This window comes from Alligator mississippiensis, chromosome 4 (assembly GCF_030867095.1).
Source record: "Alligator mississippiensis isolate rAllMis1 chromosome 4, rAllMis1, whole genome shotgun sequence".
Lineage (NCBI taxonomy): Eukaryota > Metazoa > Chordata > Crocodylia > Alligatoridae > Alligator > Alligator mississippiensis.
In genome coordinates, this window is record NC_081827.1 from 151733037 (window position 1) to 151757950 (window position 24914).

General features: G+C 48.9%; 1 protein-coding gene across 2 annotated transcripts in view; it reads right to left on the reverse strand.

Moving 5' to 3' along the window:
• LOC102560513 (scavenger receptor cysteine-rich type 1 protein M130) overlaps positions 1 to 24914 on the reverse strand; it is a 71900-nt gene that overhangs the window by 5444 nt on the left and 41542 nt on the right. For both annotated transcript variants that reach the window (XM_059726792.1, XM_059726791.1), the window contains exons 9-16: positions 24352 to 24666; positions 11348 to 11410; positions 10945 to 11259; positions 9996 to 10031; positions 9353 to 9490; positions 8231 to 8326; positions 7846 to 7929; positions 6257 to 6388 (exon numbers count right to left, since the gene is read on the reverse strand). In XM_059726792.1, coding sequence (XP_059582775.1) covers positions 6257 to 6388; positions 7846 to 7929; positions 8231 to 8326; positions 9353 to 9490; positions 9996 to 10031; positions 10945 to 11259; positions 11348 to 11410; positions 24352 to 24666 — 1179 coding nt within the window. The remainder of the gene's footprint in view (positions 1 to 6256; positions 6389 to 7845; positions 7930 to 8230; positions 8327 to 9352; positions 9491 to 9995; positions 10032 to 10944; positions 11260 to 11347; positions 11411 to 24351; positions 24667 to 24914) is intronic.

Here is a 24914-nt window from a genome sequence, read left to right on the forward strand (position 1 = left end):
AGGGAAGGGATGCAAGGGAGGAAAGGGGTGGGTGGAGGGGTAGACTGAGGCCCCCATGGTGAGAGAGGAAGTGGGGCTAGGCTGTGCCAGGGGATGCACAGCTGGGGTGGGACAGGGCATAGGACAGAGTCACAGCTCATCCAGAGGGCATGAGAGGTTGGGAGGGAGGGAGGGAAGCTCCCAGCTGCTGCATGCATCCCCGGGGGAGGCATGAGGGGTACATGCCCCCTGGATCTCTGCACAGGTCGAGGGCAGGCTGCCACTGCATACTCGGGACCGGAGGCTCTGCCAGGCTCTTCCTAGCAGGAGGGTTGGGTCATGGCTGCACTCAGGGAAGGCAGGGCAGGCAGTGGCAGTGCTGGGAGAGGGGCTATGGTGAATTTTGGGATGGCTGTAGCAGTAGCACCCCCACCCCCTATGCTGCTGCCACCTACCCCACCCTGCCCAGCCCAAGCACAGGCCCAGCCCAGCCCCCACACCGGGAACAGCCCAGAGCAGCCTCCATCCCTAAACATGCAGCAGTCTGCCCTCACCCCACATACAAATCTAGGGGGCATATGCTCCCATTCTCCCCCAGGGGTATACGCAGTGGCAGGAGCCATCCCCGCCATGCCCTCCAGATGAGTCATGACTTCGTCCCATGCCCTGCCCCATCCCAGTTATTCAGCACCTGCCCCAGCAGCAGCCCACCCCCTCTCCCTCCCTCACCATAGGGGTCTCAATCTGTCCCCCTCATGCCCTTTCTCTCCCCCTTGCCCCTTCCCCCCAACAGACTTACCAGCTGGATGCTGCTCTCCAAGCTGCTGAGCTGCATAGCAGCAATCAGACTGGTATTGGCCGATATGCCTGGTTAATAATTGGCCATCGGTATCAGCCCCAAAAATCTTTATCAGTGCACCCTTAGTTTAAAACTGCAGCAAGGAAGATTTAGATTAAATATCAAGGAAAGGCGGGGAAAAAACTTTCTTATTGTTAGAACAGTGGGACAGTAGAACAAAGGTGTTATTGCCAGCCAGCCTTGGTCATTTTCAAGGGGCCAGGCTAAGCTGTGGAAGTGCTACTGAGCAGAAGGCCCAAAGCCTGTTTCTTGAGTCACCGCAGTGTGAACCTTTGCAGATGTGACAGTTAACTTGGTCAGCAAGTAACAAAAACTATCAAACACAGTTAAACAAAGCCCAAGGCCTGAAAGAAGATAAGGGGAGACCATACATTAAATATACAATATATCATAGCTTTATCTTAAAGTAGGAGTAATAATAGTTGACATAACCAAATGTATTAGATTTTATTTTACTATAATAGATATATTTTTAGAAGTACACCAATACATCCATCCAATATCGGATCAGTACCGATAAAGAAAATGGTCTGCATCAGAAAGCGGCCTGATATGACATTCATAGATTCATAGATGTTAAGGTCGGAAGGGACCTCAATAGATCATTGAGTCCGACCCCCTGCATAAGCAGGAAAGAGTGCTGGGTCTAGATGACCCCAGCTAGATACTTATCTAACCTCCTCTTGAAGACCCCCAGGGTAGGGGAGAGCACCATCTCCCTTGGGAGCCCGTTCCAGACCTTGGCCACTCGAACTGTGAAGAAGTTCTTTCTAATGTCCAATCTAAATCTGCTCTCTGCTAGCTTGTGGCCATTATTTCTTGTAACCCCCGGGGGCGCCTTGGTGAATAAATCCTCACCAATTCCCTTCTGTGCCCCCGTGATGAACTTATAGGCAGCCACAAGGTCACCTCTCAACCTTCTCTTGCGGAGGCTGAAAAGGTCCAGTTTCTCTAGTCTCTCCTCATAGGGCTTGGTCTGTAGGCCTTTAACTGGACCCTCTCCAGGTTATCCGCATCCTTCTTGAAGTGTGGCGCCCAGAATTGCACGCAGTACTCCAACTGCGGTCTGACCAGCGCCCGATAGAGGGGAAGTATCACCTCCTTGGACCTATTCGTCATGCATCTGCTGATGCACGATAAAGTGCCATTGGCTTTTCTGATGGCTTCGTCACACTGCCGACTCATGTTCATCTTGGAGTCCACTAGGACTCCAAGATCCCTTTCCACTTCCGTGCCACCCAGCAGGTCATTTCCTAGGCTGTAGGTGTGCTGGACATTTTTCCTCCCCGGGTGCAGCACTTTGCATTTCTCCTTGTTGAACTGCATCCTGTTGGTTTCTGCCCACTTGTCTAACCTGTCCAGGTCTGCTTGCAGCTGTTCCCTGCCCTCCGGCGTGTCCACTTCTCCCCATAGCTTTGTGTCATCTGCAAACTTGGACAGAGTACATTTCACTCCCTCGTCCAAGTCGCTGATGAAGACATTAAAGAGTATCGGTCCAAGGACCGAGCCCTGCGGGACCCCACTGCCCACACCCTTACAGGTCAAAACCGAACCATCTACCACGACTCTCTGGGTGCGACCCTCCAGCCAATTTGCCACCCACCGGACTGTGTAGTCATCCAAGTCACAGCCTCTTAACTTGTTCACCAGTATGGGGTGAGATACCGTATCGAAGGCCTTCCTGAAGTCTAAGTATACGACATCCACCCCTCCTCCTGTGTCCAGGCGTTTCGTAACCTGGTCATAAATGTTATAAACAAACAGCGCATCTCACATTCATGCAAAGGTTTGTACTAGATGACCCCTGAGGTTCCTTCCAACCCAAGAGTTGTATAAACCACAGGTTTTCAACCCCTCAAGGACTAAATCTCTGGGCAGCAGATGCCTCATTTCCCAACACAGTGCAAAGACAAAAGCCAGTAAAGTTATATATATTGATGTCTTCTCACTTAACCTATAAGTTTTCCTTGTAAGCTTTGGTACATTTTCTGTTGCCTAGTTTCTGCTGGGAAAGATAGGCTGTCATGCTGCAGTTGGCTGCTTCTCCTTGTTTCTCCAGTTAGCAGGTAAACAAAGTTCTCACCGATTCTCCCTGAATCTCTCCTGTTAACTCATTCAACCCTCTCCCTTCTCTGCAGCCAGCTCTTGTCATGGCTTAGCATTCTCTCATGGCTTGGCAGCCAGTTCAAAGTGTCTCAGCACAGGTCTGCCTTACACCATATACACATGCCCTAAGAGACTTTAGAGCTTCTTACATCCAAGATACATAATGTAATGGAGAATGATTGGGCTCCTTGCATCACAGTTCAGGTCAAGGGCAAGGATTTGAATATTGCAGGACAGTTATTCTCAGTTTGGGTGCCATGGGAAACTCTTACACATGATTCACAAGATAAACCAAGAGATTTCAAAGATAAAGCCATGTTCTCAAAAACATTTCTGACCTGTTGTGGTCTTTTTGAGCTCTTTGCAACAAAAGAATTGTTCTATTGTTTTTCCATTGCCAAAAAACAAGTCAAAACTAAGAGTCTGATTTTTCTGGGGGTGCCTAGAGACCAAAAAGGTTGAGAACAATCAGTGTAGGTTTTCATCAATTCCACCCAGTTCACACTAGCAAGATAATTTCATCGGGCGCATCCACATGAGCATGCACGAGCCTCTTGCCCCTCTTCAAACCCCTTTGAGTTGGGGCAACAGGCACATGTGGGAACAAAAAAATGTTCCCCGTGCTGCAAACTTAATATCCAGGGGTCTAAAAAAAACAAAGTATAAAAAAGCGGCGCAGGGAAAAGTCCCCGATTATGCCCTGAGGCAACCGGAGGCAGGGTCCTCCATAGAGATGCTCCGGCTGCCAAAGCATCTCTATGGTTGCCCCTCGCCCTGGTACTGAAACACGCAGCCAGCCATGTGGCGTGTTCAGCACCAGGGCTCCAGTGCCGGTGAGTAAGGGGTCAGGGGGGCTGGAGGAGTGGGGAAGGGACTGTGGGTGGGACCCCAATGGCCCTGCCCACTGCCCCAGCCCCCCTTCCCGCACCAGCCCCCCCAACCCCTGCTGGGGCCAGCCCCTCCCCCTGCCAGCCCCCCTGAGCCCCCCTACCCCTGCTGGGGCTGGCCCCTCCTCCCACCAGCCCCCTGAGCCCTGCCACAACCAGCCCCTCCCCCTGCCAGCCCCCCACAAGGCCCCTGACTCCTGCTGGAGCTGGCCCCTCCCCCCACCAGCCCCCCTGACCTCTACCCTGTCCGGCTCCATCCCCCCAAACCACCCCATCCCTGCCCCCCCACCCCATACTTTTAAAAAAACACACAAAAACAAACCCTGGAACTTACCCGCAGTTGGAGCTGCCGTCTGGCTGCCTGGGGCCCCACCTGCACAGTGCAGGGCAGGCTGACAGCCCCAGCCCCAGGCCCTCCTGTCCTTCTGCTGTACTGTGCTGCCTGGGGGGCTCTGCCAGGAGACCCCAGAGCCCCCCCCCCACCCCTGCTTCTCAAGTAAGCAGGGGTTTTTATTTTCCTTTTTTTTCTGTTCTTTTTGGGGGGGGTGCTTGGGATTGTAAGGGTAGCCTTGGGGGCCTGGGGTTGCAAGTTGGGGGGTGGGGCTGGGTGGGGCAGCCATTCGGGGGTCTGGGGTAGTGGGGGGATGGAGCCAGGTGGGACAGCAATCAGGGGGCTGGGGTGGGGCATGTGGGCCTTGCAGGGGGCGTGGTAGCCCCTGTGGGGGCCATTTAGCCCCCATTGGGGGGCCGTACCCCTTGTATGGGGGATGAACCCCCTGTTGGGGGTGGCGTACCCTTTGTGAGAGTGCCGATCCCCCTGTTGGGAGTCTGAACCCCTTTTGGGGGGCTGAACCCTTTTTCTGGGGGATGAACCCCTTGTTGGGGAGGTGTAGCCTTTGTGTGGGGGCTGAACCCTCTGTTTTGGGGCTGAACCCCTTGTGTGGGGGCTGAACCCCTTGTGTAGGGGCTTAACCTTGCGTTGGAGGGCCATAGCCCTTGTGTGGGGGACCAATCCCTTGTGCAGGGGCCATCACCTTGTGGGAGGGCAGCAAAATATGTATTCATGAATTCATGAAACCTGTATTTAGAGTTCACTTTATTATTATGATAGGAGACTTGCTTTAACACTGTAGATATATCAATAAAACATTGTCCAACTGACCGCTGTCTCTGTCTCACTCTCTCTCTCTCTTTATAGTGGTCTTTTGTTTTACTTGTGGAGGAACATGTATTTGGGGGTATTTTAGAGAGTGATTTTGGGATTTGTTTTTTTTCAGGGATTTTTCAGTTTTCCAATAGGGAACACCAGAATTCCTGCTAGGGAAGCCAGTGGCAGGACCCTGCCTGCTCAACACTGGCACCTTGGACCCATCTGGCTGTGGCTGACCTCCTGGCCAAATGGGGCCAGGAGGACATGCTTTGACAGTTCAAAGTAGGCCACTGCACCCAGAACATCTTCCGGGTGATAGCTGCCCAGATGGCCGGACAGGGGGCACAAATGGCAGTAGTGCCACACAAAGGCCAACCCTGCAACCACAGTCCACTGGCAGCTGGCCCAGAGGGGCAGATGCCTCTACTGGCTCTGCAGTCCCCATCCGAGTCTGGCAGGTGCACAACAGGTCACATCCAGGCAGCAGCCCCCACTGCCAGACTGCTGCAGTGGGTAGAGGGTGCAGGGAACTCTCAGGGCTGCTTCAGCAGTTCAGCTGGCACAAGGGGTAGTGTCCCCAGGTACCAATTGGCTGGGCTCCAGAAGCTCCGGAGAGCTAATAGCCCTGAGCTACTTGCCAGGGTGGCTTTTTATACTGCTGGGGCCAGGACAGGGCAGCTTTTTATACTGCTGGGGACAGCACAGGTGCTGGCTGTGGGCTCTAGCTCCTCCTGACTGAAGATCTGGGAGGAGCCAGGCAGGGTTATTTTGCCCCAAGTGGCACAATTTGCTCAACAACAAAGTGCATGTCTGAGCACATGTGCTGAGGCAAAAAGCCCCCAGCTCAAATTTGTGCCGCTATCTGAGCTGCTGCAAGCGCATGTGCTTGCATGTGTGGACGCACCCATCAAGTTCTAAAAATGTACATTCCACCTCAACATAATTTGTCCAGGCAAGAGAATGGGAGTTTACTTCCTGGAAAAAGATCATGAGATGCTCCATATTATGCCAATGGAAGTCACTTAAATCCTTTAGATTAACACGTTTGTCTTTTTGATTGTTTCCTGGGAATTTAGGCCCATTCACCTTTCCGAACTTCTTTCAGCATTCACATAGACTAGACAACTTGCTGGATTTTGAACTGAAGCTGGCAGTTTCATGCCATCACATGGTTCCAGGACTTTTAGAAAACTACTAACACTTTCTAAGGCTTTTAAAAAACTACTAAATATCACAAGACTATATTTAATTGGTAACCCTGCATCTCCCTCTTACCTGACTGTGAATCCCTCATCCTATTACTTTCTTCTGGGGCCATAGGAACTTCCTGGTCAATCTGTGCAGAACCAGAACCATCGTCTGGATCAAAAATTTCTCTGGCATCATCATAACCATCTCTTGTGGCACCTATGAGCAGGGCACATGGGAAAGACAGAAATTAATGGAAATAAAGAGCTACCTCACTGAGGAGAGAAATAAATGACATGCCAGGGGCAAAGAGCAGAGGTACTTATGCAGATTCCATGATAAGAAACCCGAAGTCTCTTCTCCCAAACTTATGGTCAGATGTGTACTATGCTTGGCACATTTATTTGATATACTTTAAAGACTTAATGTGCCTGTCTACTGCTGTAAGGAGCTGAAAGCAGAAAAATCAGCTAGCACATGTGGGGAAGATATAGGAGATCTGGAAAGAGGAGGCTGTGAGTATGGTCTCTTTCAAAGGAATGTTTCCTCAGTGCACTTTTTGCCACACCAGTTACACAGATGAACAAGCCTTTAATTTGCCCTCTCTATCACCCACATTCTATACTTTCCATCAGTTTTTAAACATTTCATTTTGTTACTGTTACTAGGCCTCTAATCATTTTTTTTTCCCACTCTGCTGGACCCTTTCCAATCTATCCACACCTTTCTTGAAGGATGGGGTCCAAAACTGGACACAGTATTCCAAGTGAGGCATCACCAGTGGTGAACAGAGTAGAAAAATCATTTCCTTTGATTTACAAAAGACACTTCTGTTAATACAACACAATATACTGTTGGCATTTTTGTAACAAAGGCACGCTGGGCTCCTATAGACGTGTAGGGAGCCTGGAGCATGGAAACTGATGCGCTCTTGCATCCTTCCATGTCATGTGTATCAAAGTCCCTAATGGCAGCAGGGCACTTTCCACTAAACCATGTTTGATGAGCTTTAGCTCAAAGCGCCCCGCCACCATTTTTGAGCTCAGGGACACTGACATACATGCTGAACGGGTCCTTTCAATTAGCACAGCTCACTAATTAAAGCACCTGGCACCACGCCCCAAAACACATGTAAAAATGCCCACTGTTGACTCATATTCAGTTTATGATCCACTGTAACTTCCATGTCCTTCTCTCCAGTACTGCAGCCTAGTCAGTCATTCTCCAATATGTATTTGTGCATGCACTTTTCTGTCCTACGTGCAGGATTTTGCACTTGTTCTTGTTGAATTTCATCCAATTAGCTGGAGAACGGGTCAAAAATCAATCTGGCTCTTCTGAATCTTAGCCCTATCTCCAGAGGGTCTGCAACTCCACACAACTTAGTGTCATCTGTGAATTTGCTAAGCGTACCTTCCATCCCATTGTCCAAATCGTTAATAAAGATGTTAAACAACACCAGACCAAGGACAGACCCCCTGGGGAGCCCTACTTAATATATGCTCCCAATTAGACAACAAGCCATTGTTGACTACTGAGCACAATGATCCAACCAGCTATGTATCTTTTAAAACTGATTTGATCCCACTGTCAGACATTAGTACTGGAATGTGAAATAGAGCAAGCAGAAATGGATGTATTTACAGAAAATATCCACCACTCTTTTCCTCCATTACCTTGTACTGATCCTGGGTCACTTCCATCCTCGCTGTCCCCAGTGTAATACTGCAACTTTGTCATAGAATCCTCTGAATTGGAGACTGGAGATAAGAGAAACAGTATGCTATGAATTTTGATGAACTAACTAGTCACCAATATTTGTGGAAGAGGGAACCCACTTAGCAGAGCAATGACTGTGGGAGGGAAGCACAGAGTACCCCTTCCACAGGTGTTGCAAAGAAGCCTTGTATGATCATTTTGCTTAATCCCAAAGATCACCACTTGCCTATCTATAGTTTTGTATGCTTTTAGGGCCAGATTCTGTTCTACCCTTTGTACCTTGGTCAGGATGGAAAGTGAATTAGATACTTGATCCCTCTTAGGAAGGAGAGAGACACAGACCTGAATGATAGAATGTGTTCTGCTTCTTTGCCATCACATTATAATCAATCTCTTCATACACAACCTCAGACAAGGGATCCAAGGGTCTTTTGGAGCCTAAAACCAAAGGAAAGTGTTAGCACAGGGTCACAAAAACAGAATATAGGAAAATGTTATTATATCACCATCCAGCCTTTCCCCATGGGACCAGTTTGACTGCTTGGTTCAAACTGATGTAAATGTCCCAAGTGATGAGGACCATGTCCCTTTCAACAACTTCCTACTAGAGATTATTTCATAGGCTATTCCTCCATCACAAAATTTCTCTGCATATGGAGCTGAAGCTTTCCCTTGTTACTTTCATCTCATTGTTCCTGGTTATTGCCCCTTGCCCCATTTTAAATAATTCCTCTCCCACCCTGGTGCTTACACCTACCTGTTAAAAATGGCGGTAGGTGACTTTGTTAAATGGGAATAGTAATACTTAACTTTTAGCTTTCCAAAGTGCTTAGAACTAATGAGTCTGCTGTGCTTTGCAGGTGTAAGAGTACCACTATATAAGTGCCATCTGTGAATATAATTGTTGTGTTTGGGGTCAAGAGAAGTATCAGCTGCCAGATGAGTTTCTCAAAATTAGAGAAGACTTACACAGGGACAGGGACTCCTACAGGAACCCACCCTAGGCACAAGCCAAAAATGCTTCAAGGAAACTCAGAAATGTATCCCATGGTGGCTCTGTTCTTGCTCCCCATCAGAACACAGCAAATGCCCTTCCCCAGTGTCAGTACTACACCAATAACACCACATCAAGTTACATTCCTCCCAGCACATTTCTTTCCCAAAAGCCTCCTTTTGAGTGAACATCTCTTCTGTTCAGAATGTTTTTTCTTTATATTTTTTAAACACCTTTCTAAAATATTTCCAGTTTCTCTTGGTCCTTTCCACTATTTCTCTCCTTGCTACATTAACACCTTCTTGTTTAATTTCATTTCCACATTTTTTGCTAGAGACAGATAGTGACAAATGAGCTAATGCATCCACTCAGCCTCCCCAGCAGCTTTCAAGACCTTATCCTGACACCCTGCAGCACACCTTGTGATTTCAAAGAGGCATCTCAACACACTTAAACCAATGGGGACTCACCTCTGCGCAGTGCCCTCATGCGTCGCACCTGTCCCCACAGAACAATTAAGACTAAGCATAGGAGGGCTCCCAGGACAATGCAAATGACAATGGGCAACATGTTTCTCCCAGTGTTTGATGGAGGGAGGCGGGGAAAATCTGAAAGGAAATGGATGCAAGAGGTAGAGATTATTTTGTGAGAGTCATGTGGGCCTCTCAGAGTTTCCCAGGTTCTTAATGGGCTGCCCATGACAGTATAGTTATACATTGCCATACACAAGCTAAAGCCTTGACATGACTGTTTATCATGGAGGAAGCTCATATGTTGCTGTGTGACTCCCAGTCCTGATCTCATCAGCCAGAAGATAGGAATGGCTCCTCCTCAGAACTTCCTGCAGCTCCTACCCTGTTGATGTCATTCACACACCAGGTGTCAGACTGAAAATTACAACTCACCCCCACCCCCTACGACACTGTCATCCCACTGTGGCCCTGTGACACTTAATCCTTGCACTGAAACTTCCAGGTTCTCCACTCCACTGCTGTGGACTCACCATTTACCAGAAACTGAATAGCCTTTATTCACCATCAGTTGCCAAGTAATGGCTCTTTCTTAGCATCCTAAGACAGTCAACACTTAGATAGAAGGGGTGGGGATCCCTACCTGTTTTCAGTGGGGATGCTGTTGTCTTTATTGCGCCTACAAAGGAAAGAGAAAAGTAGATGAGAGTTTTTTACCATGGGGAAAGTCCCTTCTGATAGACTTCATTGTCAAGTCTATAGGGCCTTCCTCCTAAGCCCAAGTTTACCTCATCCACTCACTACCTCCGGTATACACCAGTTACAAAAAAATTGGGCACAAAAGACAGCTTGGAGAAGCCCTGAGTGCATGTCCCATGGCTGTGCTCAAAGCCTACATACCAGAAGAGGCTGGGAGTAGGGAAAGAGGAATAGGGAGGCATTTTCAAGCCATTTACTCTGGCTAACAGCCAAGCTCTGAGGCACTAATGTGAGAGGGAGTTGCCAGCATACCTGAGGTTGTGAATGAAGCCATATAAACATGACTATATGTCTCCACGCATCAGCTGCCAACTATGTATGATTTTCCCTCCCATCAATGTAGAGTCTCTTGTGCAGTGACTCAGTGCCCACATCCTGGGTTTTGGAAGCGATGAGAATAATAGTAACAAAACAGTCCACCTGATCCTGGGATAGGAGCATGGACTAGGTGCATTAGCACAGTGGGGGCCAACCTTTTTGTTAGGCATGCCAGAAATTAGCGTCACAACCTCCACAGGTGTCACTCCATCATACTCCTGCCTGATCAGCTGTTCTGCTTTCTGCTTTGCCCAGTCTGCTGCTCTGTTTTTGCTCCTTGCCATATCTGCCACTATGCTGCCTGTTCCCTTCCCAGCTGTGTACCACACACAGGGGTTGCCCATACCACTTGTGGCATGTGTGCTGCAGGTTGGCCACCCCTGCATTAGTATATCTGGACCCAAAGGTTCCACCACACCTGGTCCATGAGATTCCTGTGTTTAGGAAGGAGCAGCTGGTGAAATACATACCCTATCCCTCCCCCAGTACTTGCACAGAAAGAATTTGTCACTCACCGGAACAGTTCACAGCAGCACCTTCCTTATGGTGGCATTTACTATCACCCCAGGGCTGGGCTGGACACTCCCAAAGAGACAACTCTGCCCCTCTACAGCTCACTGTCTCCAGCCAGATGGGACCAGTCCCCTTCCCAAATGCAGACTCATTCAGGGCAGACACAGCAGGTCCACAGCCCAATTGTTTACACACAACATCCGCATCTGCCATATCCCAGGAGTCATCACACACTGTTCCCCAGAAGCCGCGGTGCCAAACCTCCACTCTCCCCGAGCATACGTCCTCTCCTCCTACAACACGAAGCTTCTCCTTGTCTGGAAACAGCAGAAATGTCATATGTTAGTAGAACCACAGGGAAAGTCCTTAGGAATTGAGAAAGAGACACAAAGAAAAGAGAGGTACCTGTGCAACTGGTAGAGTATGGGCATTCAGTAAATGGGGTCTGAGTTGTTTTCTCTTTTATACCTATAGAAATAAAAAGCGAATGTGAATGTATTGCTTAGTATGTGTGATGCAAAAGAATGTAGAATATAGCTGTAGACTAAATCCCTAATTTCATTTTCTTTATAACTTAAAATCAAAATTCTAGCTTATTTAACACTGAAGGGATTTTATACTCAGCTGTTACTATGGACTGTAAAACTTTCTTGCTGCTCCCTGCTGGTTGTGTTTGTCTGTGGGTATTTGACACTTTCTTTTTCACCCTGTGTGCAATAACTCTAGCGTAGGAATCCACAAGCAAGAAATACTGTCATTAGAAATGGCATCAAAAATGGAGTTTTAGATCCAAATTCACATTTCTCTTTCTCTGTCTCCTTCACACACACACAAACACATGCAAACACATGCACATGTGTCTACACAGTTTTGGGGGAAATTATGACCAGAACTTTGCAGCCTGAGCCCATCTTGGATTGTTCATCCCCAAAAGAGTTATTACCACAGAACTGCAAAAATGATGATTTCTAATGACAGGCTGTGTTGGAATCTCACTAGTTGGTTACTCCAGGTAAGGCATGTTTGGTGTAGATAATTAATTAACTCCCAGGTTGGTTTTCAATGAAGGATGGAAAATAATGAAAGTATATGTTTGTTTTATTGCTGATACTGTAAATTGTTTATATCAAAACAACAAATAAAGATGACATTTCTACCCCAACATATCACTGAGCTAAATACATAGAAATAAATTCCATTTCACCAACTAGGGATCAGATTCTATTCTACCAGTTAGGCTTCTAATTAGACATAGATGCCTAATGTGATCCTATTCCACTCTGTTCAGGTTCTGATATTCCATTAACAAATCTATTTTTGTAACAACTTCCACCTTAGCTTTCAGAAGGAAGAGGATGACTCACTCACCTTTTACACTGATTGGTTTTCAAGTTTCTGGGTCAGAATGAAATAAAATCAAACTTAGATATCTAAGTCTACTTACGTGTCTAACAGGTGGAGTAGAGTCTGGCCCTTAATGTCTAATATATAGGTACTGACAAAATCCTAAGGTACATGATCAGAGAGGCCTTCTGCTCTGCCTCTGTCAAGGCATAATTCTCCTCTACTTTCAAAGGGTCACAAGTACCAGCATGTGTCCCTGAAGATGCATTCTACTTCATCCTGAAAGGGCACACAACTCTCCCATTCATTGCAATGGGCAGCACTTAGACACCTCTAGAGACCATCCCTCAGGTCTGCAGAAGGTAGGTGATCCTTAGTGTTCTGCATTCTCATTTGGGGGGGGGGGGGGTTTAAATCTGGGAATTTTTCAGGGTTTATCTTCGAAACATAAAAACTGGGATGAAAATCGGGATAAAGGAAAGAAAAGGGGAAAAAAATTAAATCAGGGAAAAATTGGCAGTGAGGGAGTGAGGAAGTAAGGCTAGGACTAGAAAAGGGGCAGGGAAAGGGGTACGGCACAGCCCATCGGCTGCTCCTGGGGCTGCAGCAGGGAGCAAACCAGGGGGAGCTGTCAGTGGGTGCAGGGTGGGGAGGTGCAGCACTTGCTGCTACACACCCCCAGGAGGACTGCGGGCTGTGGGGCTGCGCCAGGCTCTTCCCAGGGGCCACATGCCCTCAAATCTGCACATGGGATGAGAGCAGGCTGCTGCCCACCCGAAGCACCAGAGAGAGCCCAGTGTCACCACCAGCTCCAAGTTGCAGGGCAGAGCTGAAGCTGGAGTCACCAGGGTGCCGCTTGGACCCGTCTGCCCTGGGAGCAATTCCTGCGGCCTGGCCCGCCCCACCTGGGGTCAGAGCCGGGAACCCTGTGCCCCCAGGCAATGGCTCCAGCCACCTTCCCCTGGCCCTCACGTGGCCACCACCAGCCCTCAACCTACTGTGCTCCACATGTGGCCACCGTGACCACCCTCCCCGCAGCCAGCCAGAAATCATTGCCTCAGGTAACCGGCACAGTGGCACTTTTAGCTTACTGGCACCACCCATTTTTCAGTTCAAATCCCTGTTAACCAGCATAAGTGAGGAATGGGCCACTCTCCACTCATGCCAGTTAACAGGGATTTAAACTGAAAAATAGGTATAAATCAGTAAAAAACAAATGACTTCAAAAAAATCAGGGAATTTTATCAGTGAAAATTGATAAAAACCGAGAATGCAGAATACTAGTGATCCTTCATTCTCTCAAAATTGGGAATTTTAATTTTTGCTGCTATGTTTGGCTACTCAGAATCCTACTTCCCATTGACCACATCATGCACATGCATGTTAGAAGAATCCCTAGCCTGACCAGAGAAACAGTTCCATGCACAGCAGCAGTACACTCCTCCTTCTCTTATACAAATAGCCTAATAGTCAGGGTACTTGCACATGATATGAGAGACATTGGCTGCATCCACACGAGCAGGGGTGTGCCTTTACAACAGCACAAATAGTAGCGCCACAAATTTGTGCCACTATTTTGTGTCCCAGTGCACACCCCTGCCCGCGCCCTTTGCAGTGAAACACATTGTCCTGCTGTACCACATACTAGAGGGGTGGGGCTGGCTGAGGCACAGGATGCCACGGCATGAGCTAGGCATCCCCTGCACTGAGCCACCCTGTTGTTACATCTAGTCATGCTGTTACAGGTCCCAGCCAACTGGGGAGCAGCATGTGGAGATGAGGGAACAAGCCACCCATGGCTGCCTGCTCCTCCATCTCTGCATGCTGAGGCACTCTGCACCACAGCCAGCTGCTCCCCACCTGACTGGGGCACAATGTACATTGAGATGGGGGAGCAGGCAGCCTTGGGTTGGCTGCTCCCCTGTTTCCACATGCCTCAGTGCAGGGGCTCCCTTGCAAAGCCCCCAATCTGAGGCATGTGGAGCCCCCACACTGACACACACTGGACCTCATCGCAGGGGCTCCACGTGCCACAGAGCAGGGCCTCCACAGTGGAGTCCCCATGCTGAGGCATGCAAAGACAGGGGAGCAGCCAGTTCAGGGATGGCGGCTACCCCATCTTGGACTACACTGCACCCAGGCAGCTGCTCCTCAGTGTAGTAAATTGGCAGTGCTAAGCACTGATTACTGTGAAACTCGTGTGTTTTGTGGTGCTGCAAGGAGATATGCAGCACCACAAGCCACATGTGCCTGCACATATGGATCCAACCCTCGATTCCAAGCCCTTTCTCAGCCTTACAATAAACACCTCCAGGAATCAACAGTGTGCCCTAAGCAGTGCCAGATTTAGGCACAAGCTAAGTAAGCTACAGCTTAGGGCCTCGCATTATGAGGGGCCTCTAAATATGGAAAAAAAGTACAGTAAAACCTCAGGACTGAGCATGTGCCAGAAATTTGAAAATGCCAGTTTTTTTTTAAATCGGCACTGCAGCTAGTCGCGAAGCTGGGGAGGGATGGGGGGGTGGGGGTTGCAGCAACCAGTCCCAGAGCAGCAGCCACATAAAGAGCAGCAGTGCAGGGTGCTTAATGGAGCTGGCAGCAGCCAAGTTCAAGCTTCCTCTGCCACTTCCAGGCCAGTGGGGAGGAGCGGCGGCCAGTCCCAACAGTGAGGAAAGTGCTGGATTTTTAAGAATGCCAGATTTTTGATATCCAGATTCTTGAGGTTATACTGTAATATGAAGTTTCAAGTTTTACATAATCAGATGTTTAAAATGAAGAGGACTTTTGAAAGTGGATGTCAGAAGAGAAAAAGAAGCAGCTGATTGAAGGGCAGCTAAAACATTTACCAAAAGTAGACAGTTATTTCACTGTAATAAAGGAGAGACCTCATAATCAAGAGTCAGCCAGGACCACAGCAACCACAAGCATCCACCTCTTCTACTAGGATAGATTATACAGATGTGAACATGACTACTACACCTGAGAATGTTACAGAGCCTGAAATCCCAGCTGAGGAAAGCCCAATGATCTTGGTCTCTGCGGTGTTTTGACTGAGGATGATATTTCATTCTGGATACAGAAAGGTACCTCAGAGTGTCAACATTGGAACATCCCATTCGAGAAATTGAAGCGGTCATTCAAAAACCAAATTAGATATTGTTCAAATCTCGCGGGAGCGGCGAGAGACGCACGGGTGAAAGCTCGCTGCGCCCCCGCTCCCCCGAAGCCCCCCAGAAACCCTCCAGCAGCCACGGAGCCCCCCGCTGACCCCCAGCGCAGCTGGGGTAAGCGGGGCCAGTGGAGAGAAGGGGCTAACCCCCTTAGTGTGTGTGTGGGAGGCGGCAGCTGAGTGGAGCCGGGCCGGGTCAAGCCCCGCCCAGGCCCCTACTTCGCCCAGCCCCCCAGGGAGCCACGCGACCGGAGCCGCACGAACAGGCTGCACAAACAGGCGCGCTTCTCTGCCGGCGCGTGAGTTAGCGCGGAGTTCGCGCAGGAGGGCGTGCGGGAGGGCGACAGACCCTGCCTGCGCACCCCCCAGGGTAGACAGTCCCAGCCGTAGCCAGCCTACCTGAGGCATGACATGGATGGGCACGCGCCGCACCCCGAGGGTCCCCTCGGGCTCCGCGGCCCCCCCCTCTGGCACCTCAGAGACGGCCACCCAGACGGAGCCCCTGGTTCCGGGCTCCACGCAGACGGAGCCCCTGGCTCTCGGCTGCAGGGGCTGCCTGTCCCTTTTTCAGGCTCTTGGGCCTGGGAGCATGGCGACCTCCCCTTGCGGGGTCTGCTCCCTTTTGGGGTCTCTGGCACGCCAGCTGGAGGAGCTCCAGGCCACAGTCCACAGACTGCGTGCCATCAGGGACTGCGAGCAGGAGATAGACTCCTACTGCCAGGCCCTTCTCCCCCGGGAGGCAGAGGGTAGATCACAGTCTCCCTCCAGGCCAGAGGAGGACTCTGGGACCTCCTGCTGTGTCCAGCCAGGGGCATGGACCAAGGTGGTCAAGGGCCCTAAGGCCCGCCGCACCAAGGCCCCTCCCCCACCAGAACTGAGAAACAGGTATGCACCTCTTGCTGCCCCAGCAGAGCCTGCTGAGTTGCCGGCCCCCACAGGCAACATGGGCCTAACTGCAACTCCCGCCCCTGCTCTCCCCAAGACAAAACGTAAGGTGTTTGTTGTGGGAGACTCCCTCCTGAGGGGGACGGAGGGGCCAATCTGCCACCCTGACCCCTTAGCCCGGCCAGTCTGCTGCTTCCCAGGGGCCCGCATCCGGGACATTGCAGAGAGGATCCCCAAGCTCCTCAAACCCACAGACCGCTATCCCATGCTCCTTATTCATGTGGGCACCAATGACATGACTTGGAGCACTCCCAGCCAGGTCATGAGGCGCTACAGGGATTTGGGAGTGGGGCTTAAGGGTCTGGGGGCACAGGTGGTGTTCTCGTCGATCCTCCCAGTCTCAGGCTATGGGCTGAGAAGGGACAGGAGGATCTATGTGGTCAACCAAAGACTGCCGCGCTGGTGTCGTCAGGAAGGCTTTGGCTTTCATGACCACAGCCCGCTCTTTGGCGAGAGAGGCAGCGAGCTGCTGGGAAGAGATGGTCTCCACCTCTCTCCCCTAGGGAGGAGGCTCTTCTCAGCCAGACTGGCTGACCTGCTCCACCGGGCTTTAAACTAAGCCCGCTGGGGGACGGGGGGACTACCGCCACTGCTGGCCCGCTGAGCAATCCTTGCAAAGCCAGCGGATCACGGCACTCAAGGGAGCCCACCCCAGCCCCAGCCCTGGTAAAATCTGTGGGCAAGGAAGGAGCCCCCCAGGGGGCGCTTGCCTGCCTGTACACAAATGCCAGGAGCTTGGGGAATAAGCAGGAGGAGCTCATCCTCCTGCTCAGTGCAAACAATTACGATGTCATAGGGATCACGGAGACCTGGTGGGACTCCACCCATGACTGGACCACGGGGATAGATGGCTATACCCTGTACAGGAGGGATCGTGTAGAGAAAAGGGGCGGGGGTGTAGCTCTCTATGTTAAGGAAAGCTACGCGTCCCTGCAAGCCGATATTGGCGACCAGGGTGGACGGCTGGAGACCCTCTGGGTTAAAATCCGTGGGGAACACGGCACAGGGGACACAATGGTGGGAGTCTATTACAGACCTCCCACCCAAAGTCCTGAGCTAGACCAGGAGTTTGCCCAGGAACTGGCTGAGGCAGCTTGCTCCAGGACCATGGTTGTCATGGGTGACTTCAATTACCCAGACATCTCGTGGGAGGATCGCTCAGCAAAATCTGAGCGGTCGCCGAGCTTCCTCTCGTGCGTGGATGACCTCTACCTGACTCAAGAAGTCTATGGGCCAACGAGAGGCAAAGCGCTGCTCGACCTGGTGCTGGCTACTGGGGAGGACCTAGTCGGCGACCTAGTGATCGATGGGAAGCTGGGTGACAGCGACCACGAGCTGATCACCTTCACCATCCGCCGAAAAGCTGGCAAGTCGGTCAGCAACACGCAAGTCCTTGACTTCAGGAAAGCCGACTTTGACAAGCTCAGGAGGCTTGTCAGTGAGGCCCTAAGGGACTGTGACCGCAGGGAGAGGGGAGTTCAAGAAGAGTGGTTGCTCCTCAAGGGAGCGATCCTCAATGCACAAACTAAGTCTATTCCATCTCGGAGGAAAGGCAGCAAGAGGGCACAGCAGCCCCCCTGGCTCTCCAGGGACCTAGCAGACCTCCTGAGGCTAAAAAGAAAGGCCTACAAAGGATGGAGGATGGGAGTCACCTCCAAGGAGGATTATTCTGCACTGGTCCGGTCCTGTAGGGAGCAGACCAGGAAAGCCAAGGCTGCAACTGAACTCCAGCTAGCTTTGAGCATCAAGGACAATAAAAAGTCCTTTTTCAGATATCTGGGGAGCCGGAGGAAAAGCAGGGGCAACGTTGGACCCCTGCTGAACCAGATGGGGCAACTGACAACTGACGCCCAGGAAAAAGCCAACCTATTAAATAGGTACTTTGCGTCGGTCTTTCATCAGCCCCATGGGACGCCTGTGCCTGCTACAGGGCCGGGAAGTCCGGGTGAGGGTGATCCCCTGCCCTCCATTAATGCTGACTTTGTGAAGGAACATCTTGAGAAGCTGGATACCTTCAAGTCAGCCGGCCCTGACAATCTTCACCCCAGGGTACTCGAGGAGCTGGCGAGCATCATAGCCCAGCCTCTAGCGTGGATCTTTGAAAACTCTTGGCACTCTGGTGTAGTGCCCGAAGACTGGAAGAAGGCCAGTGCCTATCTTCAAGAACGTGGTGCCTATCTTCAAGAAAGGGAGGAAAGTGGATCCGGCTAACTATAGGCCCATCAGCCTGACTTCTATCCCGGGGAAGATCTTAGAAAAGTTTATTAAGGAGGCCATCCTTAATGGACTGGCCGACGCCAACATCTTAAGGGATAGCCAGCACGGGTTTGTTGCGGGTAGGTCTTGCTTGACCAATCTCATTTCCTTCTACGACTAGGTGACCTATCACTTGGACAAGGGAGAAGAGATTGATGTCATATATCTTGACTTCAAAAAAGCCTTCGATCTGGTGTCCCATGATCGTCTCTTGGAGAAACTGGCCAATTGTCGCCTTGGGTCCCCCACGATCCACTGGCTGGAAAATTGGCTCCGGGGTCGGACCCAGAGGGTAGTAATTGATGGAAGTCACTCATCGTGGTGTCCTGTGACCAGTGGGGTCCCCCAGGGCTCTGTCCTTGGACCCATACCGTTCAACATCTTCATTAACGATGTGGACACTGGAGTCAGAAGCGGACTGGCCAAGTTCGCTGATGACACCAAACTTTGGGGCAAAGCATCCACGCCAGAAGACAGGCGGGTGATCCAGGCTGACCTGGACAGGCTCAGCAAGTGGGCGGACGAGAATCTGATGGTGTTCAACGCCGATAAATGCAAGGTTCTCCACCTTGGGAAAAAAAACCCGCAGCATCCTTATAGGCTCGGCAGTGCTGTGTTGGTTAGCACTATGGAAGAAAGAGACTTGGGGGTAATCATTGACCACAAGATGAACATGAGCCTGCAATGCGATGCTGCGGCTAGTAAAGCGACCAAAACGCTGGCTTGCATCCATAGATGCTTCTCAAGCAAATCCCGGGACGTCATTCTCCCCCTGTACTCGGCCTTAGTGAGGCCGCAGCTGGAGTACTGCGTCCAGTTTTGGGCTCCACAATTCAAAAAGGATGTGGAGAAGCTTGAGAGAGTCCAGAGAAGAGCCACGCGCATGATCAGGGGTCAGGGAAGCAGACCCTATGATGACAGGCTGAGAGCCCTGGGGCTCTTTAGCCTGGAAAAGCGCAGGCTCAGGGGTGATCTGATGGCCACCTACAAGTTTATCAGGGGTGATCACCAGTATCTAGGGGAACGTTTGTTCACCAGAGCGCCCCAAGGGATGACGAGGACGAATGGTCACAAACTACTACAAGATCGTTTCAGGCTGGACATAAGGAAGAATTTCTTTACTGTCCGAGCCCCCAAGGTCTGGAACAGCCTGCCACCGGAGGTTGTTCAAGCGCCTTCATTGAACACCTTCAAGATGAAACTGGATTCTTATCTTGCTGGGATCCTATGACCCCAGCTGACGTCCTGCCCTTTGGGCGGGGGGCTGGACTCGATGATCTTCCGAGGTCCCTTCCAGCCCTAATGTCTATGAAATCTATGAAATCAAATGGTCTATATGTGTGGTGGGCCAGTAGGAGGTGCTCCTGTGTTGAGCCACCCACCTCACTGTGCCCAACCACCTTCCAGGCTCCAAGTGCCTCCCTGGGGGCACCTCATGTCTGGCCAACCCCCTTCCTGAAGCACACCTGCTAGCCTGGAGGTAGAGCTGCCACCACCCAGGGATGGGCTTGATTCTGGTTCTGCACCCCCTGGGAAACACAGGCCTAGTAGCCCTCAAGGGTACTTGACTCACTTCAAGAACTTGGGGTGCTTCCCTCAGTCGGAAGCACAAGTAATGGTCTCCCTTAGTCAGGCGAACCAAGGGGACCCTAAGGCATAATCTAGACCCACTCCCAATAAGTCTCCCACACTAGGTACAAAAGGAGAACTTTATTGGTTAGAAGGAGTAGGGTTGGAATAGGGTACAGGGTTGAGTAGTATCAGAGAAATCCCATAGAGCAAACAGGGTGGCTGGAGTAGCCTTTGATCATGCATCTGAGTTACTACAAGCTATATATCTAGTTAGATCTCAGGTAGCTTACTCACAAGTATCATCCAGAGGCAGGTGGAGGTTCCCTCTGGAGGCAGGCAGTTCCTTGATCATGAGTTTTGAGAGAGAGACCAAGTTTCAGATGGTCCAGCTCTTCTCTCTCTCTGAGTTTTCCTCATGGCTGCTGCCCCCCTCCCTCTGGCAGTCCTTAACTTATATAGCCCTTATGACCTCATTTACCTCGTCCAATGGAGGCCAGCACCTGTTGGCTGTCAGCCAACCAATTTGAAATGCATCACTCATTGCTGGGCAGACTGGCAGTGTCTAGCCCACCAGGAAGCCCAAGCCCCTCACCCAGGTATGTGATGCCAGTCACGTAGGCAGAGGGAATAGGTTTCCCCCCTCCCTCAGGAATGTATCCAGCTTAGGTTACCTAAAGAGATAGGGTAAGGTGTATACCCTCTGCAGGTCCCAAATTATGACAGAGCAGAGTTTTGGGGGAGAAACAGAGGTGGCTAGACTTCAACAACCAGTTGTGTTTACTGTTTTGTCTGCAAGCTCTTCTCAACATCATCAATAGCACTTGCTAGTGATGGGTTTAATGACTGGCGAAACCCTGTTGGAATTCAAACTCATCAGAACTCTGAGGATCATAGAACAGCTTTGCTTACATATTTAATGAAGCAACGTGGGTTAACCTTGGATTCACATCTGGAGGAACAGATGAAAAGGGAGCAACAGTACCGGAGGCATGTACTTGAATATGTTATTGCAGTTGTGTGCACGTTAGCAGGAAGTGGATTATCTTTTAGAGGAAGGGGGAGGCAATCAAAAGTTTGGCTCACCATATCATAAGAACTTCCTTGTCTTGATACAACTCATTGCTAAGTTTGATCCATTTCTTGCTAACCATCTAAAACATTATGGAAGCGTGGATCTGGGAAACCTTCATACTTGTCTAAAACAATATGTGATGAACTCATCCAGCTTATGGCGAAAAAGGTAAGAGGATCTATTTTGGATGACTTGAGAAAAGCAGGATACTTCAGTTTATCTGTTGACTATACACCAGATCTTTCACATGTTGATCAATTAACTGTTATTGTAAGATATGTGTCACCCGATGATGGTTTTCCAATTGAACGCTTTCTAACTTTTCTTCAATTAGAAAATCATAGTGGTGAAAGTATGGCCAACATGGTGCTGGATTATCTAGGCAATGACTGCAAAGTTGACTTCAGTAAGTAGAGAGGACAGTCATATGATAATGCAGCCAACATGAAAGAAATGTATAATGGCATGCAGCAAAAACTTCTGGAGAAAAATAAGTATGCTACATATATTCCATGTGCTGGAAATTCACTCAGTCTTGTTGGCTGAGCTGCAGTTGATGGCTGCCTAGATGCAGTAAATTTTTTTGCTGTTGTGCAACAAATATACACATTCTTTTTTGCCTCTACAAAACACTGGGCTGTGCTCCAATCATTTTTGGGTCCTGATTCCACAGTACCAAAACATCTCTCTGACACTAGATGGGAAGCGCATGCAAAAGCTACCTCAGCCATAGCTGAGCATTTTGATTCAATTAGTGATGCTCTTACTCATATTCATACTGATGACAGTGAAAAAAGTGATACAAGGAGAGAAGCTGGCATTCTTTATGAGGAAATGGAGGGATTAGAGTTTGTGTTCATGTTAGAACTTTGGAATCGTTTGTTAGATCAGTTCCACAAAACCAGCAAGGCCCTACAGGATACACAGATAGCCCTTAGTACATGTGCAAAGCTTTACACATCACTCTCTCACTTCTTCAAAAAAAACTGAGAAAGTTGTGATGAAATTGAACTCGAAGCAAAAGAAAATCTGTCTGATGTACACTACAAGTGTGTGAATAAAAAGAAAAGAAAGAAAAAAAAAGTCAATGATGGTGTTGCACCTTATGCTGATGAAGCACTTTTTCCAAGAGACAAATTTCGAGTGAAATCCTTTATTTCTACGATGGATGCACTTGAAACCAACTTGAAGAAAAGAGCAGTCATATATGAAAATTTTGCAAAAAAAAAAATATATTTTGTTTTGGTTGATTTAGATGCCTTGGAAAAACAGCTGTGTGAAGGTGTAAAGTTTCTGGTGACAGACTATCCTGACAATGTTGATGTTAACCTTGTTGGACAAATAAGCACTTCCATGCTTATATCAAGCATAATTATTCAGATAAAGGACATTTATGCCACCAGGACCTGGATCAAGTCATCATCCAAGATAAGATTCAGTTGGCTTTCCCTAATGTAGAAGCAATATTAGCAAAATTTCCCTAATGTAGAAGCATTAGACTCTTTTTTAGTCTAATGGTAACAAACTGCTCAGGAGAAAAACATCAAATATAAACTGTGAACAACAATGCTGTAAGAAAAGCTGTCTGCACTAAGCATTATGTGCATGGAAAGTGATAAACTTCATAGCTTATCATCTGAGGACATCATCAATGACTTTGCTCTCCAAAAATCACAAAAGAATATGATTTAAATTTTATGTGATATGCAAACAGGCATAGTACAGGTTGTATTGCTGCTTCCATTTAGTAAGTGCTGATCTGTGCAATTGCTCGTGTTGCTGTAGATTAAAATTTGTCATTTTATGCTAATTAAGAAATCATAAAGTACTTTAACTTGAAAGTATTTCATAATGTAAATAGGCTTATTGCAAGATATATGTTTTAGTTAGATTATTAGTTTTTTGTTACACCTTTGCCTATGAATATATGCAAATATAAAGCTTTAATATTTCTATTTTCATTGTCCCTTCTGTTAGAATAATATACATTTTTTGGTAATGCTATGAGGCCTCTTAACATAGCTTAGGGCCCCAGCATGTCATAATCCGGCCCTAGCCCTAAACCCTAAGCTATGGGACAGATATGACTAGGAGCACCTTCCACTCTCCTCTTAAAGTTATCTCACTGAACAGCCAAGAGAGGAATCATCACTGGACCAGAAGAAGAAGAAACAAAAGGAAGACCAAGAAGGAACAGAACCAGAAACAGCACCGTAATGAGGACTGCCTCTCAAAGGCTATCCAAAAAGTGCATTCTGGGCATCTAGTCCAACCCCACAGGCAGGGAGTAGTAAGTCTCAAGCAGATTGAACACCATATAGAAAAGCCTGCTCTCTGCCCTGAGTGCTGTTTAGGCGGTTTTTCTAATGACGCAGTTACTCAAAGTGCACAAAAAACAGTAGAGAGGCTCCCTCTACTCAAACAAGTTACTTTCCTGAGATCCAAAATCAGGCTTCTTCTGGATTGTTCTCCTATCCCTAAAATGTTTTCTCTCTTGGATTTCATCAGCCTACCCTCAACTGAAAAGTGTTCTCAGTTCTGTGAGGCCGAGTAATTAGGCCACTATTCTGTGAAGTGGGAGACCAGGGTTCATGTACTCTCAAAGGGAGTAAGCCTTGAATATGGGTCCCCCAGGCTCCCCATCAGGGGATGTGCTCGAATTACTAGGCAGGTGGGATGCAAAGATGAAATGCAATAGTGCTGAACAGTTACTAGTTGTAGGTTTTGATAGACTTATTTTAAGAGCTTATGCTGCATCTCAGCACAACCATGCAGTATAGATGTTCCTAGGGCAGCAGTAAATTACTTCCAGATCTACACAGTAGGGACACACTTAGTTGCATAGGACAGAACTGTAGATACATAAGGCATTTTGTCATGCCAATGTGATGCAAGCCATTACACAAAGCAAAATAGAATTACTTACACACCTAAAAGCTGCATGTTATTTAGGGGTATTATCGTGACATAAACGTTGGCTCATAATGTACATGTGTATTTCAGCATGCATTTGTATGTTTTGGCTATCCAAATATTCAGATTCAGACTCACCAGTACAAGAAATATGAGTCTCTTCTGCTCGGTTATTACATGACTGAGGATCCCACGATTTTGATGGGCACTGCCAAAGGGATTGGTGATTTTCATGGCATCCAATGTGGTCCAGCCACATGGGGCCAGAACCTTTGCCATATGCAAAATCTCTTGCAAGGTCCCCTCCATCTCCACATCCCAGCTGTCTGCATATAATTGCTGCAGTGACTCGAGTCATCTGATTGGAGCAAATGCTCCCCCATCTACCATTGTAGAAAACCTCCAGCCGCCCGGCACAGCCATCACCATTTACTAGCCTCAGATCCGTGAACTCTAAAAAGAAATGGACAAAATGGAATATTTGGTCTGATTATAAGGTGAAACATGTACTGGAGGGACATGTCTGAGTAAGTGGGGATAACAAAGCAGGTGCTCCCAAGGCTTGAGGGGCCCGATCCTGCCCAGGAATTTCCAGGGTGCGCCCCAGGATTTGAGGGGTCTGGTCCTGTACCCTACATGCTCTTCCACCATAAACAGACATGGACCACAAGAGAGCAGCCTAATTTATTACTATGAAAAAT